We start from the raw sequence: 16,345 nt of genomic DNA, 5'->3' as shown, positions 1-16,345 counted from the left end.
CATAATTTTGTACATGATTAATATGTACGACATAAAGAGTTGAATGTACAATTTTTAACAAATTTGGAGATATGAATGTTTTTCGTCATACTGTTTTGCATGGAATTACCCCCCTGTATTAGATCACGATGACTGTTGCACAGTCTATTGTTCCTAGTACTCACAGCGCTCCAAGCGGCTAGCAACTACCGCGAGAATTGCAAAAAATTATCCCAAGCTTCGTGACTGTATATATTAGACTGTGCTATAACAATGGACAACAAAAATTTAATTATTCCAGCAGTCTGCGGCATCGCGTTTCTGTGAATTCCAGTCAGCTTGAAGTGTTGCTATTATCGAAATTATTATAATGCATCTTCTCTCTGGAATGGAACAAATAACAATCCAGTCAGCGGTGGTGGGAATATTGGCAATATCGAAGTTGCTGGATGTGAATTCGATACCGTTCGATATGTCCTTGCTAACACTGCTTAAACAACGGTGACTGCAGTAATGTTAATTTTGTAAGAGTGCACGGAATTCCATGCTGGTATCGACAAAATGTATATAATATTTAGTGTCGTGACAATAATTTAATGTAAAGTTGTTGCAATGGCAACATTTCAAGATTTTAACTTAATATCACCAACATTTTTATAATAACATCTTTTCCAATGGCCTAATCATATGAAAACAAAGACATGATGGTATTTTATCTGTTATAATTCCGTGCTAATAATTTTTTCGCACATTTGTTATGATCTTTTTCGTAAACAAAAATAATCTGATCACCGAGGAAAATCCGAAGATACTTAAGTGATTTTGTAAAGAAAAGGGGAAAGCATGGTAATTCAACAGTTGTCAGAAGAGGTAATTTATTAACATTGTTAAGAAGTGTTAAATTTGCTTTGAGTAATTATTGTTATTATAGTATTTTATGATACGTCTTTGTTATCATTTGAATGGCAGATTGATGCCTTTTGAAACCTTTAGTTTTTCAGGAATAATTCTGCATGGTGGCCACAAAGGATTTAGGTTACAAGTAGCCTATAAATCTGGTAATCACTAAACTTATTTAGGGGATAAAACTGAGAACGGACATTAGCCCTGTAAGGGACTTCGGTCAAGTGTTTGAGGAATTATACCTCTGAGTAGGACACTAAAATATGTCCAATGTTTAGATGTTTGGCAACGAAGCCGTCACTCTTTGTACTCCAATACTTTTGCACCAATGTAGTCTATATTCTTTCGGTACAGCTGCAAAACTTTAAAGGTATTCTATATTCATTTGTTCGTTGATGTTACATAGGATACAGGAAAGTGTATCGAATACTCCTATTTTGTGTAAATGGTTTGATAAAGTCGTGGCTTGTAAATAAAGCGACAGCAGATTTTCGTGGTACTTGTTGAATTCTTCAGTGAACCACGAGCGTTGAGGTAGTTCGATGATTTTGGAAGTGAAAGTCGAATTTGTAAGGGACTTCTCGCGTAAGTTAGATGAGGTAGCCTATATTCTTTCGGTACAGCTGCAAAACTTTAAAGGTATTCTATATTCATTTGTTCGTTGATGTTACATAGGATACAGGAAAGTGTATCGAATACTCCTATTGTGTGTAAATGGTTTGATAAAGTCGTGGCTTCTAAATAAAGCGACAGCAGATTTTCGTGGTACTTGTTGAACTCTTCAGTGAACCACGAGCGTTGAGGTAGTTCGGTGATTTTGGAAGTTAAAGTCGAATTTGTAAGGAACTTCTCGCGTAAGTTAGATGATTTTAAGAGTTGAAGATTTTACAGGGAAATTTTTAAAGAAAGGAAATTGTTCGGAAATGTAGTAAATTACATGTGAAATTAGAGTTGTATGGTAATGGAAGTGTAAACGTTGTGATTTTTAGTGAAAGAAAGGAAAGTAGGGATGGAAACTTGTATTAATTCAACAACCAGCGTAATACAGTGAAGCACAACAATTAATAATAAAACAGACACAAAATTCCTATATTATAACTTCGTTTCTACGTCGGCCATTACGCTGACAACATCACTAAACAAAAATCACCAGGCTTTGAAATTTCTGCAAAGATTCGTATATGCAAGGCATAATAAAAACCTCGATATGTGTCAGAAGAAGAATAATTGTTTGTATGCATATGAAGTCTGACTAGTGTAATATGTAGCTAGTGGGCGATATATGCAATGGAAGGGGAAAGAAACTGGTCACCCTACCCCATTATCTCCTGGCCTAGTTGCCACATAAGTGGTGCCTTCTTGGTATTACTTGTAGGGTTCAGACCTGTCTTCGGACAGTTGACTAAACAATAACTATAAAAGCTTAAACTAACCTAACCTGTCACAGATTCTTATATGCAAGGCATAGCTTGAGTGTACACTAGCGTGAAACTTTTGTAATGTCACCAAAGTTATGTTGGTGTTACTGAGGAGACAGCTGTAGGTGTGGAAGCGAAATCGGAAGAGAGCTATCTTAGCATTTGTTTAATCAAAACATGAATGTCACCGGAGATGGAAATTAAACGCAGAATAAATATAGGAAATACCTGCTATTATTCTGTTGAGGATCTTTTGTCATCCATTCTTTCAAAAAAAAAAAAAAAAGCTGAAATTATAAAACAGTTATATTACTGGTGGTTCTATATGGTTGTGAAACTTGGACTCTCACATTGAGAGAGAGAATAACGCACTATAAAAATATTTGGAGCCAAAGGGGATGAAGTTACAGGAGAATAGAGATAGTTACACAACTCAGAACTGCACGCATTATATTCTTCACCTAACATAATGAGGAAGTTTAAATCCAGACGTTTGAGATGGGCTACGCATGTAGCACATATGAGTGAATCCAGAAATGCGTATAGAGTGTTAGTTGGAAGAACTGAGGGAAAAAGTCCTTTGGAGAGGCCGAGATATAGGTAGGAGGATAATATAAAAATAGATTTGAGGGAGATGGAATATGATACTAGGGACTGGATTAATCATGCTCAGAAGAGGGACTGATGGGGGGCTTATGTAAGGTCAGCAATGAACCTCCGGGTTCTTGAAAAGCCATTTGTAAGCAAGTAAGTAATATATTACAATGTGAGGAAATCTAGATTGCTTGTATCATGGCTCGTGAATCTGATAAGAGTTACAACTTTTTTAAATTTATTTAATCTGTATAACAGACTCTGTAAAGCTATGTAGAGAGCTGTTATTTCTCCTTCAAAATTTGTTGAATATATACCAACATGGTAAACTGAAAAAAAGAGTGCATGTAATTCTAGCTCCAGCACTTTCTTCAGGTGATCTGATTCATCTGTAAAAATACATTAAAATTAAAATATATTGCTGTTACAACCATACTTGCGCTGGTCACCATTGTTATAAGAACTGAAGCAATTTATACTGTATTATTACAAAATATCTATAGTACACCACCTTTACTTATTCGGAAAATTCTACATATTTTTATAGTAATAAGTTACGTTTGTATTTTGAATATCTTTGGTAGGGCAGTTCCTGTTAACCCAAATTTTGTAGGAAATCTTGATTGCCTAAAAAAGTGTAACAGAGTTGGAATGCTGAACATACAGGGACACATATAAGTACACACACTTTTCTTAAGTATCGCAGTGTTTCAGCCATTATTGTCCACAGAAAAGAGATGTGAAAGAAATTGTCATTAGAAGTATTGAATTTTAAAAATGTACGCATTTATTTCGCGCAAGTGACTGCTTGCTGTAAATTTCAGTTTTGTTTATTGTTCATAAGTCACATAATGTGTCTCTATTTTATGTAAAATATTTCATTCATAATGGGAGTAATGAGTGTTACTATTTGGTATTTTCAGGTAAAATTATTGCATTTATTTTTCCACATTATTAATGGCGAACTCTTGTTACTGCTGCATGATACTTTTGAGCGAAGGATGTAGCACCACACTAGACTTAATAATGTCGCAGATTGAGGATATAAACACACACAAAATTTCATCAGACCGAATTAAACTTGTTTATGTTGTATAAACAAGAGTGGATATGGAAGTTTTTAGAAGTGTTGTATATTTGATTGTTGCAGCCACCTCTTATCAAAGCAATTTTCACCGGTGATGTGGAGGAGGTTAGAGTTCTTCTGGGTCAGAAGGAGGATGTGAATCTGCAAGATAATGAGAAGCGCAGTCCTCTGCATGCAGCTGCTTTTAGGGGAGATGCTCGAATTGTAGAAGCCCTAATATTAAGTGGTGCAAGAGTCAACACCAAAGATGCAAAATGGTTGACACCACTACATCGTGCCTGTTGCAGTGGCAGTGAGGTGAGAAAATATTATGATGTAGTGCAGGGATAACACACTATTAGCTCGCAATCACAGTAGAAGAGCTTGACCTTGATCTTGATCACTAGCACATAGCGTATACATTATATAGTATCCCAATGTAAACATCAGGGATATACATAAATCGAATAAAGATTAGATTAGATTATATTTAATAATAACATATACAGTACATAAAAACGTTACATTAAAATACCCCGAAAGAGCAAAGCTCGTGTTCGGGGACAGTTCCGTTACGTAGATACACATACTTTGTAGACAAAATACTTAAGAAAAAAGCTCACATAAAGATTATAATAAAATTAGTAAATAATAATACTAATAGTAACTGAGTGAAAAAAGAGACGATGTTTAGATTGATGGATTAATATTAAATTATTATTAGTAGTATAATTAATGTTGATATAGTAACCAAGATAAAATAGAAAAATACACTTATGATAGAAATAAACTTGTTTTACAATACATGGTACATAATATATATACAGGGAAGTCTGTCATATAAATTTTTTAATTCTGGATCCGAAAATTTCATTGCTTAAAGTAGTCAATTCTGGATGAAATTTTATTATCGAATTATATAGACGTGGACCATAATTTGTACTGTGTAGTAAAGCAGCAGATGTGAAATATTTAGGTTCAACTAATTTAAGAATTTCATTTCGTCTTGTATTATGAGCATGTGGCTGAGCTACAAATTTCATTCTATTTTTATGATAGAATTTCATTAAAGAGTATTTATAAATTTGGTCAATTCTAAAAACATTCAATTCGGAATGGATCAAATTTGTTGGATAATCCAGTCGCCTTTTCAAACAAATTTTGATTATACGTTTTTGCAACATAATTAGAGGAAAAAGAGCAGTTTTTGTAATACCTCCCCATCCAATTATACCATATTGGATAACAGATTCAACTATAGCCAAATAAACCAAACGTAATATATGAGACAGTAACTGTTACAATAACTTTCGTTACTAAATTTCTGAATATGTACTGACTATTTAATATGCAAGTACATGTAAACAGATCACAAGGGAAGGAGGTTTTATGAACGAAAAGAGACAGAAGGAAAGTTAATTGTTTGTAAACAATTAATTACACTGGTCAACAATGATTTTATTAAATATAACATTTCTGCTGTTTCTTATGTAATGTCATCTACTGATTCCAAAAATGAAGTCAGAATTTTTCTACCACCCACCATATTTTGGTAATTTTAGAAAAATTTATTTTTATTGCTATATACAATCCTTAACATGTTAATGGAAAGAAAATATGTCAAATATTTCACCTTATTGCTTCAACAATTTACCTATAACTTTAGATCACTGTTGTTTGTGAAGTCAGAATTTATAAAAAATTAATTTTATTCCTCGTAAGACTGCGAGAGTTAGTATTAATTCTCAGTTGAGTTCAAACTTACAATCATGAAACAAGTTTCATAACTGTGTTTTCTTTGTCCTAATTTTAAGTGTGGTAAAAGTATCTTATAAAGTGAAACATACCTCGAAATACTGTGTAAATCACATACAATTTTTGTTACGTTTGTGGTTAATTAACTTTGAAAGCACACAGGTATTTTACTATACTAGTTAAAAGAGCTTATAAGTGTTCTTTTGATTGTAAAATAGATGAGGACAGGAACTGGACCCCTGAAATCTGTTGTGCTCCATATAATCCTATTAGCCTAACTAGTTGGCTAAAAGGAACTCGTCATATGCCTTTTCCAGTTCCAATGATATGCCGGGAACATAAGGATCATTCAAAAGACTGTTACTTTCTAGGAACCACAGATCAGAAGGTTACAGAGAACTTGTCAGCGAGCTGATTCAGAACTATAACGTGATGGGATGTCATGTACCTCTCAAAATAACTTCTTGGATTCTTATCTATTTTTTTCTTTCCTCAAAACCTTTGGGTAATGAGCGACGAACATGTGGAATGGTTTCATCAGGATTTTTCTGAAATGGAAAGGTGCTACCAGGAAAAACAGAGCCCAAATATTCTGTCAGACTACTACTGGACACTCAGAAAAGATGTTTCTCAAGTGAAGTGTATAGCCTAAAATTCACCATACTCGCACCACAACTTTTTAAAAATTAGTCACCCTGTTTCAATGACTGCCCTGCAAATCTCGGTGAGAGGAGACAGTTCCCTGGCATTTGGCTAAGGTAAAGGGAAAGAACATGCAACAAAATGAAGGTTTTAAGGGAAAACTATAGATTTTAATGAGAGTTTACAATGTGTTTCAATCAGGGGTGGTCCATATCAGTGCCTTCATTCTCCGTCACCTCCTCATTCTGTGCTTCACTTATGTTACCAGATCTTCCAGATGAGGGAGTGTGAATGACAAAACAAATTGTGAGGACAGCATGCATTCTTTCAATCTTCGTGTTAAAAATACTGTCAACTACAGTAGACATCCCTTCCGAACCATGTTGAGGAGACAATGTCCTGTCCAGGACATGGTGAAAGTTTCTCTCCTTCCAAAGAAATTCTGAAGACACCCTTGTACTGACAAAACGACAGTAGCAGTCAAAGTCCTCACTTAAACTAAGCTGCTGTCAAGCATTTTATATTACTTCCTTTGTGTAAAGTGAAGCCTTCAGTGGAATGAGGGATGGACTTTAGAGTCTGTTCCAAACTATAAAACTCAAACTTCACTGTTATTCACTTATTTAGTAGGTAATTACTATTGACCTATTTGGTTAGAAAATGATTTAACAGATCTATCGGTAAAGAAGAAAGTAAAATGCATTCCAAATGATCTAAAAGTTCTTCAAAGTATTAAAAAATGACCAAAAAAATGCCGAAAAAATATAAAAATGACCTATTAGTTCAAAAACGTCAAAAAATGCAATATAAGAAATTACTTTTTTACGTTGATATTAACATAGAAAGGATTTCTATATTAATAGGCATCATCCTAATGTGAAAAATAAGATAACTTTTCATCAACATCTGCCCCCTACTCATCATACATAAACACTGTCCCTCTAATGTTTACTTAGATTGTACCATTATTACATAAGTAAACATTTCGACAACTTAAGACATTATAGTACATTATAGTGATCTCTCAGTACAAATACAGAAACACACATTTAAACAAAAGTGTAGTTTAGTCATTTTCCAAGACAGGTTATGGATCATAACTAAACATTCAGTGTGCTATAATAATGTAGCTATGCGTGTGTGAGTATCATTCTTGGAAGCATGGCTCCTCCTACCTGTTGTGTAGCATATATCACATTGTATTTTCATTTTGTTAGCATGTTTTCAGAATAAATACGAGATTTCGGGCCATTCAACATTTACGAAAGTACAGTATTGCATTTGAATGTTCTATAGAGAAGCAAATTTTCTATATTTAATTTTTGTTCTGTGTATTACTCAGTATGTTAATAAAATTAACCTCCTGTTTGAATTTGACATAAATTTTAATTGCTGCATTTGTTCCCCCTCCCTCCATATTGGTACTAACTTATGTGTATGAAGGTAACTCTTCATCATTCTTACATATTCATCCAAACTCTTGAAGTCCTCAGAAAAACGTGTTAATGATATTCTGCTGTACTTGAATATTTCCATCACATTGCTGTTATACAGGGTGGGATGTAAGTGATATTACTGTGAAGAGGAGGGGCAATATAATACATTAAAATAAATAAAAAAAACTATTATTCTTTTTGTAATTAGGTGCATGATTAATTAGAAAAATAGGCTGAAAGTTTGCATAGCTCGGCAACAGCTCATTTCTGGCTCACCTATGAATATACACAAACACTCAGTCTGAATAGCAGCATTCTGTCCCTTAGTCACTGCAGTAGGGTTGTCACACTTTCTAATGGCAGAAAATAATATGTGATAATCTTTTCATTTAAATTGCAAGAAAAGCATCCATTTTATTTAAAAACTGCAAAGGGAGGAATAATTCGTTATCAGTTTCTCTAATGATAAGCGTAAAAATCAGAATTGTACTCATATCGAAGAAAACAATGTTAACATTTAGGGGAAAATTACTTTTTTTCTGAGAAACGTATTAATTTGTGACTAATATGTTGTTAAGATTTTTTTTTGTACTCTATCCAAGGAATAAGCTGTTCAAATCTGCACAGTTGTATTGCCATTTTGTATTGTGCAATGATGTTGAAGTTCAATGTGTGTGTACACTAGGACACTGTTGAGATCCTGCTGAAACACAAGGCTGATATAAATGCGAGAGACAGAAGCTGGCAGACTCCTCTCCATGTTGCTGCTGCTAACAATGCTGTTCACTGTGCAGATAACCTGATTCCTCTATTACCGAATATCAATGTAACAGACAGAGGAGGACGTACAAGTCTGCATCATGCAGCATACAATGGACATCATGAGGTATGCTACATGGAAATATACTGCAATTGAATAATTAACTGATTATTAAAAAGAAATAAGACTGTGCATTTCAGGAAAGAGAAGTGGGAGGAAAAAAGTAGAATTGGTATAAACACACAAACAAAATACATTACTATAAACTACTTGATAAACATACAGTGAAGAGGTCAATTGGTATACTGTAAAGAATAAAAGAATAATCATAGGATTTGCTCAGAGAAGGAGCTGATCTGATAGGAGGCTCTGCTCAACATAGTATTTGAATCCCACTTCAACTGATTTCCTGGCTGGGTTTTTTTCCAAGGTTTACCCAACTGTAATACAAATGTCAGATATTATTACTAAAATAATCCCTCAGAGTAGCAGCTACTAAACATCTAAAATATCTTAACCTTTAAATTCTGGAAGACTTTTGCCACTATTTCATGCAACTTTCTAACTCTTAACTACGAGTTTGTATACCTCCATAATCGTGTAAAGTTGTGTTGGGTTCGTCAGCAAAGAGGTTTAAGGTGCACAAGATATATCTGGCCAGCATATTGTTCTTAAGATTGTAGGTTCGTATATGTGCATAATCAGGTAAAGTCATGTTGGGTTCGTTAGCCAAGCAGTCCCAGTCACTGCAGTCAATTGAACCTGTGGTAAAGAATAGGGAAGGCCCATGTAAAACAATTGGTGTAATGGCATGAATGGAAGCTGATGGGGTTTCAGTTGACTGCAGTTGAAATGATATTGCTCCTTTGTATAAAAAAATTTTAATTATTTTAAATTAGCTTAATTAAATCTAATGCTACACAAAGTTTAAGAATACCAACATACTTTGTAAATAATACATACTATTGCTACTACTAACCACCTGGTTAACCCATAGAGTCCTTAAGGTTTAAACTGCAATTTATTCTGTGTGTGTGTGTAAACAGATTAGTTATAATATAGTCACCGTGGTACTGGCTAGAGCACTGTATTCATAATCCTGTGAAGCCAGGTTCGATCCCTGGCATACCCCCTAGCAGCCTCTTGTGGCATGCCTTGGGAATGAATTGATCTATACAGCTGACTTCACATGGGTGAATAATGCACAGTCAAGTACTTACCATTAGGAAAAAAAAAGTTATTATAATGTTCATGTAATATTAATATGAGCCTAGTTGACTCTGTTGGTAGAGTTACAGACTATTGATTGGAAGGGCCCATGTTGAAGTCCAGATAAAGGAGGATTTTTCATCTCATTTTACCCTTGAGGTCCACTCAAGACTCCTATGGAATTTAGTATCATGTCTTTCATAGGAATAAATGGCAGCTGGAGAAAGGTCTAACCAAATTACTTCCACTTAGAGTTAACCAAAGACATGAAGGTGGAAACCTTAGCAGTATGACTGCAACATTGTAGCCACTTGAGTTGCAGCCAATCTACTTCTTTCTTCCAAAGCTCTTGTTTGCATAAGGATTTTCGAACACTCTTTTGATGTTAAAATTATATTTCAGTATTTTAGTACAATATGTTGAGTTTATTAACTTTCTGCTCTGTTTTGTAAAATGGAAGATAAGAAATGTGTGCTTTATTGATAAGGAAAAGAAATAATATACGTACAGATGAGGGTGCGAGACCTGACATATGAGCTGTGAGAGAAGTGAAAGAATGAGCTATCAGAAAGAGAATTTGTTTCATGATGGTTAATATTATACAAATCTACCAACATGGAAGTTCATCTCAGACTAAGACCTATCTTCTATCTCCATACCAGTTGATGATATAGCCATGGCACATGATAAGGTCACAGGATAGGTCTTGCCTCCTCTACTGTACTTTGTTTGGAGTATAGACAGTCAATAGCTCCACTTGCGGTGTTGAAGTTAGGTTAAGAGCTGATAAGAGTGAATGGCAAAATTGTACTTGGAACAGTACGAAAAATAATAATAGGAAAATTTTCCTGTTAAGGCGAGGTATAATGTAACATTCATCAGGAAACAGTATCAAATCAAACAGATATTGACAGCAGTATAACAGAAACTACTTAAATATATACAGTGGAATCCTTCATATCTGGCATCCAGATATCCAGCAATTCCAAAACAATGGCACTTTTGAATAAGAAAAATAAAAATATGAGGGAAAGTCAGTAAGTAAATTACAAATCGATGTACCGACCTACATTTTTGAATGAGGCACCTGAATCTACTACCACTAGTAGTATTATCAATGTTCACACAGTCACTGCACAAACAAAACAAAGAAACAGCCATCTAGATTGCTGGAAGTCTCCATTTTTAAAGTGGACAATTGTATTCACTCCACAGAATTCTGTTATATGCCATTAGAGATTTGCACAGATATCTATTAGGTGAATAATAATGTAGTTTCTTGCCTGCTCAAAAAATGGCAGAACTGTTAATTTACGACCACAGCCCCTTTTCGAAATCACCAGTTAAGTGATCTAGGTAGGTTTCGGAACAGTATTTGCAAGATGGCGTCATCTCCGAACAAGTGTATCAATTATGAATTTAAATAACCTATAAAATATTTTTCAATTAATCGACAAATTCAGATATCCGGCACTGGCTTCGTCCCATAGTTGCTGGACACAAGGGATTCTACTGTACCCATAAAATAAATTCGATAAAGCTGGAACAGCAAATTGTCTGCCCATCATGCATAGGTTTTCACCTAAGTATCTGCTATTATTCGTCAGTGATATGTGGGTGCAGATGCCTTTTTCCTTTACCATTTAATTCGAATATCTAGTGAATTTTTTTCATATTTCATGAAATGAATTATGATTGTAAAATTAAATTCTTAATCCTTTCGCTCCCAGCATAACCTGTAAGCTACATGTTCTTTGAAAGCCAGAAGCTCTTATTAAATTGTACAAATGTCAATCAGACCCAATTAGCTTGTAAGCTACAGTTCTTTGGTATATGTTCCTGCCAATTTTTAAAAACAGTCTAAAATCATTTAAAAGCATTCATTCAAAACACAAATGTAGAAAAAGTGATTTTTTTTTTCTATCAACAAAACCTTTTGGGTATAGAAGGGTTAATTAGAAAGTGAAGTTACATTTATTACATGTTCTGTATTACTTAGTGTGATATTGAATTTTTCTTCAAATAAATGTATTCGATGTATTTTTTTATTAACAAAATGTTATTAACATTACAAAACTTCTTTGAATCAGAATATCAAAGAAGTTATTAAATGGAAGAATATTCGTTTTATAATCGTCTGAGGGTGATTAAACAGAAAGCAATTAAAAGAGAGAATTAGTATCCAAAAGTTGGTGGGTGTATAGGTGAGTTTCATGATTTTTTAAATGAAATTAGAAGACCTTGTGAAAATGAGTTCTTTCTTCCAGTCAATAGGAATTACCTATCACTTGAATGGAAAGGTATGAAGAATGTTTGTGTATTTAAAAATTAGTATCTACGTAATTTTCATAACAGGGAATTGTAGTTTAATTATTCAATGAAAAATGTGTAACTTTAATGCATTAACATAACAATACATATAAACTTGCCCAAGGGACGAAAGCAGATATCAGATAGACTATATACTGGTACAGGAAAGATTCCGAAATTGCTTAAAAAATGCAAAGACTCTAGCAGGAGCAGATATTAACTCAGATCATATCCTGCTGATAGGTGAAGTAGATATTCGCCTGAAGAAGATAAGAGGAAGACAGGCGACGAAGAAATTGAACAAGGAAAAACTGAAGAACGAAGAGGACAGAAAAAATTTGAAGCAAATTTTCAAGAGAAAGCTGCTACATTAGAATCCACACCTGAGAATAATAATGAGTACTGGACTCGTTTAAAACGTTGTATACAGACAACAACAGAAGAAACAATAGGATACACAGAAGATGTGAGAATTAAGAAACCTTGGGTCACAGGGAAAATGTTAGAGAAGATGGAGGAGGGGAGATAATGGAAAAACATCAACACAGACGAAGGTAGAAGAAATTACAGGAAACTAAACAACGAACTAAGAAGAGAAACTGATAAAGCAAAAGAAGGCTGGATGAAAGAGAAATGTGAAGAAATAGAGGATCTAGAGAGAAAAGGAAGATATGATTTAATGTACCGCGAAGTAAAATGTTTGGATTTCACAAATAAGAACAGGAAATCCATGTGGTTGATAGAGGACAGCAGAAATGAAATAACAAACAAGAAATACTAAACAGATGGATGAAATATGTAGAAGAGTTATATGAGACAAGGAATCATCCAGATGACTTAGCTATAGAAGAGAAGAAGCCGTATCAAAAGACGAGAAAGGATTTTCTATTTTAAGCAAAGAAATTGAACTAGCGCTTAAGAAAATTAAGAAAGGGAAAGCAACAGGAGTTGATGGAATCCCCATTGAATTAGTGAAATGCTTGGGTAAAGATGAGAAAATTCTATCATTATGCAACGAAATAGGCTAAATGAGAAAGGCGAATGGCCTGAAGATTTTACGGAGACAGTGTTGATTCTAATAACGAAGAAAAATAATGCCAAGAAATATAAGGAGTTCAGGATTATCAGTCTAATATTGCACTCAGCGAAGATTCTCTTGTGAATACTGAATCAACGTTTGTATTGTAAGATGGAAGAACAGTTGGAAGAAAAGCAGTTTGGCTTCAGGAAGGGAAGAGGTACAAGAGATGCAATTGGACTGTCACAAACAATCGGCGAAAGATACCTAGAGAAGAATGAAGAAGTGTATGTAGTATTTGTGAACCTAAAAAAGGCTTCTGACAGAGTGGATTGGAATAAACTGATGGCGATCCTAAAGAAAATAAGTGTGGATTGGAAAGAGAGAAGACTGTTCAGTAATCTTTATATGAAACAGTGAGTCAAAGTCAGGATAGGAGAAGAAATGTCAAAAGGAAGTGAAATTGGGGGAGGAGTACGTCAAGGATGTCCTTTCTCACCTACCCTGTTCAATATCTACTTGGAGAATTAGTGAAGAACTGTTTTCAGAACATGGGAGGAGTGATAGGAGGAGGAAGAAGAATAAAGTGCATAAGATTTGCTGATATGGTGTTGTTAGCAGAAGAGGAGATGATACTAAGGGATATGCTACTGCAGCTAAATGACAGCTGTGAGCAGTATGGGATGAAGATAAATACAAATAAGACGAAGAGCATGGTTATAGGAAAAAAATACAGAAGATAAAACTTGCGAATTCTAAATGAGGCAGTAGAGCAAGTGGACAGTTTCAAATACTTGAGGTGTACTTGCTGCCAGGAAGTCAAAAGGAGAATAGCAATGACCAAGGAAGCTTTTAACAGAAAAAGGAGCATCTTTTGTGGACCTCTGAAAAAAGAACTAAGGAAGAGACTAGTAAAGTGTTTTTGTACGGAATGTAGCATTGTATGGGCCAAAAACATGGACATTACGACGAAGTGAGGAGAAGCAAATAGAATGTGGATATGGAGAAGAATGGAACGTGCAAAGTGGATAGACAGAATAAGAAATGAACCTGTTTTGGAAAGAGTGAGTGAAGAAAGAATGATGCTGAAACTGATCTGGAAGAGGAAAAGGAATTGGTTGGATCACTGGCTGAGAAGAAACTGCCCACTGAAGGATGTACTGGAAGGAATGGTGAACGGTAGAAGAGTTCGGGGTAGAAGAAGATATCAGATGATAGATGACATTAAGATATATGGATCTTATGAGGAAACAGAGAGGAAGGCAGAAAATAAGAAAGATTGGAGAAAACTGGGTTTGCAGTGAAAGACCTGCCCTTGGGCAGAATATTAAATGAACGAGTGAATAATTCTCTAACAAAACTTATTTTTAAGTAATTCATATTTAAAAATTTAATATCATGATGGTCTGAATTATAACATGTATGAATTAATTTATTTCTCATAAAATATTATGCAAATTTGACATATTAACAAACTCTTTCTATCTCTTCGTATTTTGCATTTTCACTCTGTATACCAGTATTTATTTACAAGTAACTATTTGTGCGTGCGTGTAATTTTATGTGAAATGTAAAGAAGTTAATGTGTTTATATGAACATCTTACTTCTGCAGTTTACCATGATTGTGAAGGTGATATTCACTGACTGATGCCAGGAAATCTTTGATTCAAACATACAAAGAAAGAAAATAAAATATATTTGTCTAATAAAAATAATTACAATTCATGTACGTCATTTCTGGTTGTATTTACTGATGAACATTAAGTATGAACAAAACCTGTGCAATAGTTCACGAAAAAAGCCTGCACACAGATGGTTGGACAGACAGATATGCAGTTTCAGGGATGCTGAAAAAGTTGTGTTCATAGCATTATAGTACTTTACAGGCCTACTTTGTATATCAGAAAAGAAAATTTGGATCATGATCAGTGTCAGATGTGCTGTACCAATTCCTGTCTAGTAATGGTGCTCCGAAGAGATACATATAGAGAATTCCATGTTAAGAAAACAACATTGAGCATATGGGGCTGTTCCATCAAATGACGAATTGTCATAGAAATGCCTACCTGCCACATAGCTTCTACAATATACTTGTTAAGGTCCATAAAACCAATGCTTTTTTCTTAATGTGAAATGCTCTATAGCTATTTGATAACTACAGGAATCTGAAATATTTTTCTTTCTCTTCCTGGTTAACATTAATTGTAACAACAAATGCTGGTGTAATGCAGATGGCAGAGCTGCTGCTTACTCAGGGGTGCGTAGTGAATGCATGTGATAAGAAGGATAGACGGGCTCTACACTGGGCAGCACACATGGGCTATGAAGATGTAGTGAGACTTCTGCTCAACCATACGGCTGATGTTAATGTCAAAGATAGAGATGTGAGTATGTTTCACTTATATACATGAATACTATAATTACCGTACTGTTTTTACAGTACATTAGAAAGAGCAGTTTGTGTAGTCGTTCTTTGGAGAAAGTAAGTTAGGAAACAGTTTGGGAGCCATGCAGTTTTCCCCAAAATTGGAATTCTGAAATTGTCAAAGAGAAAACTATGCTTGATGATTACTACTTTACACATTATTCTATTTTCTTTTTGTTTGTCTTTCTCTTCTCACATAAACCTGATTATTCTATAGTCTGTTATTTTACACATAGCCACTGTGGTGGTCTCATGGCTAGAACACTGGACTTATAATCTTGTAGACCTGGGTCCAATCCCCAGTGTACCTCCAATTTATAACTTATGTTGGGCAAGTGTGACACTAGGATTTTCTCTGGGAGCTCCAATTCCCATGTGGCATCCCAACACATCTCCATCATCACCTCAGTCTATTGTGGGTCAAATGTAGGCCAGGCTCCTATGGCACACTCTGGGCAATGCAACGTCTTTGCCAATAAATTGGTCTACACAGCTTGTTTCATATGGATGAATGACATACAATCAAGTACCTATCATTAGTAATAAAAAAAAAATTTTACGTCTTAGATAAAATTCATTATGACTCAGATGAATATATTAGTAGTAATCATACTTTGCTTTGGTGCACTATTAGCCAAACGGTTAGAGCATCAGCTTTCCATGCTGGTAACCCAGACTTGAATCCCGATGAGTCCAACTGGAATTTGTGGTGGACAAATATGGTGTTTGGTGGTAGGTTTTTGTGGGGTACTTTCGTTTCCCCTACCAGCATTCCACCATTGCTATATCAATCATAATCATTAAATGGTGTGTTATGTAGTTCACCTCC

The 16,345-nt window shown here is 34.7% G+C and overlaps 1 protein-coding gene across 3 annotated transcripts in view; it reads left to right on the top strand.

The window, feature by feature from the left end:
* Positions 1-434: 434 nt before the first annotated feature.
* Positions 435-16,345, top strand: part of LOC138698725 (serine/threonine-protein phosphatase 6 regulatory ankyrin repeat subunit A-like) — a 193,841-nt gene continuing 177,930 nt past the window's right edge. For 2 of the 3 annotated variants that reach the window (XM_069824948.1, XM_069824957.1), the window contains exons 1-4: positions 435-849; positions 4,045-4,278; positions 8,479-8,679; positions 15,323-15,475. In XM_069824948.1, the coding sequence (XP_069681049.1) occupies positions 823-849; positions 4,045-4,278; positions 8,479-8,679; positions 15,323-15,475 (615 nt within the window). In that variant the 5' untranslated portion in view covers positions 435-822. The remainder of the gene's footprint in view (positions 850-4,044; positions 4,279-8,478; positions 8,680-15,322; positions 15,476-16,345) is intronic. The other variant, XM_069824939.1, reaches the window with a different exon arrangement.

This window comes from Periplaneta americana, chromosome 1, assembly GCF_040183065.1.
Source record: "Periplaneta americana isolate PAMFEO1 chromosome 1, P.americana_PAMFEO1_priV1, whole genome shotgun sequence".
Lineage (NCBI taxonomy): Eukaryota > Metazoa > Arthropoda > Insecta > Blattodea > Blattidae > Periplaneta > Periplaneta americana.
The sequence above is the reverse complement of the archived record's forward strand: the minus strand, read 5'-3'. Positions and strand labels throughout refer to the sequence as shown.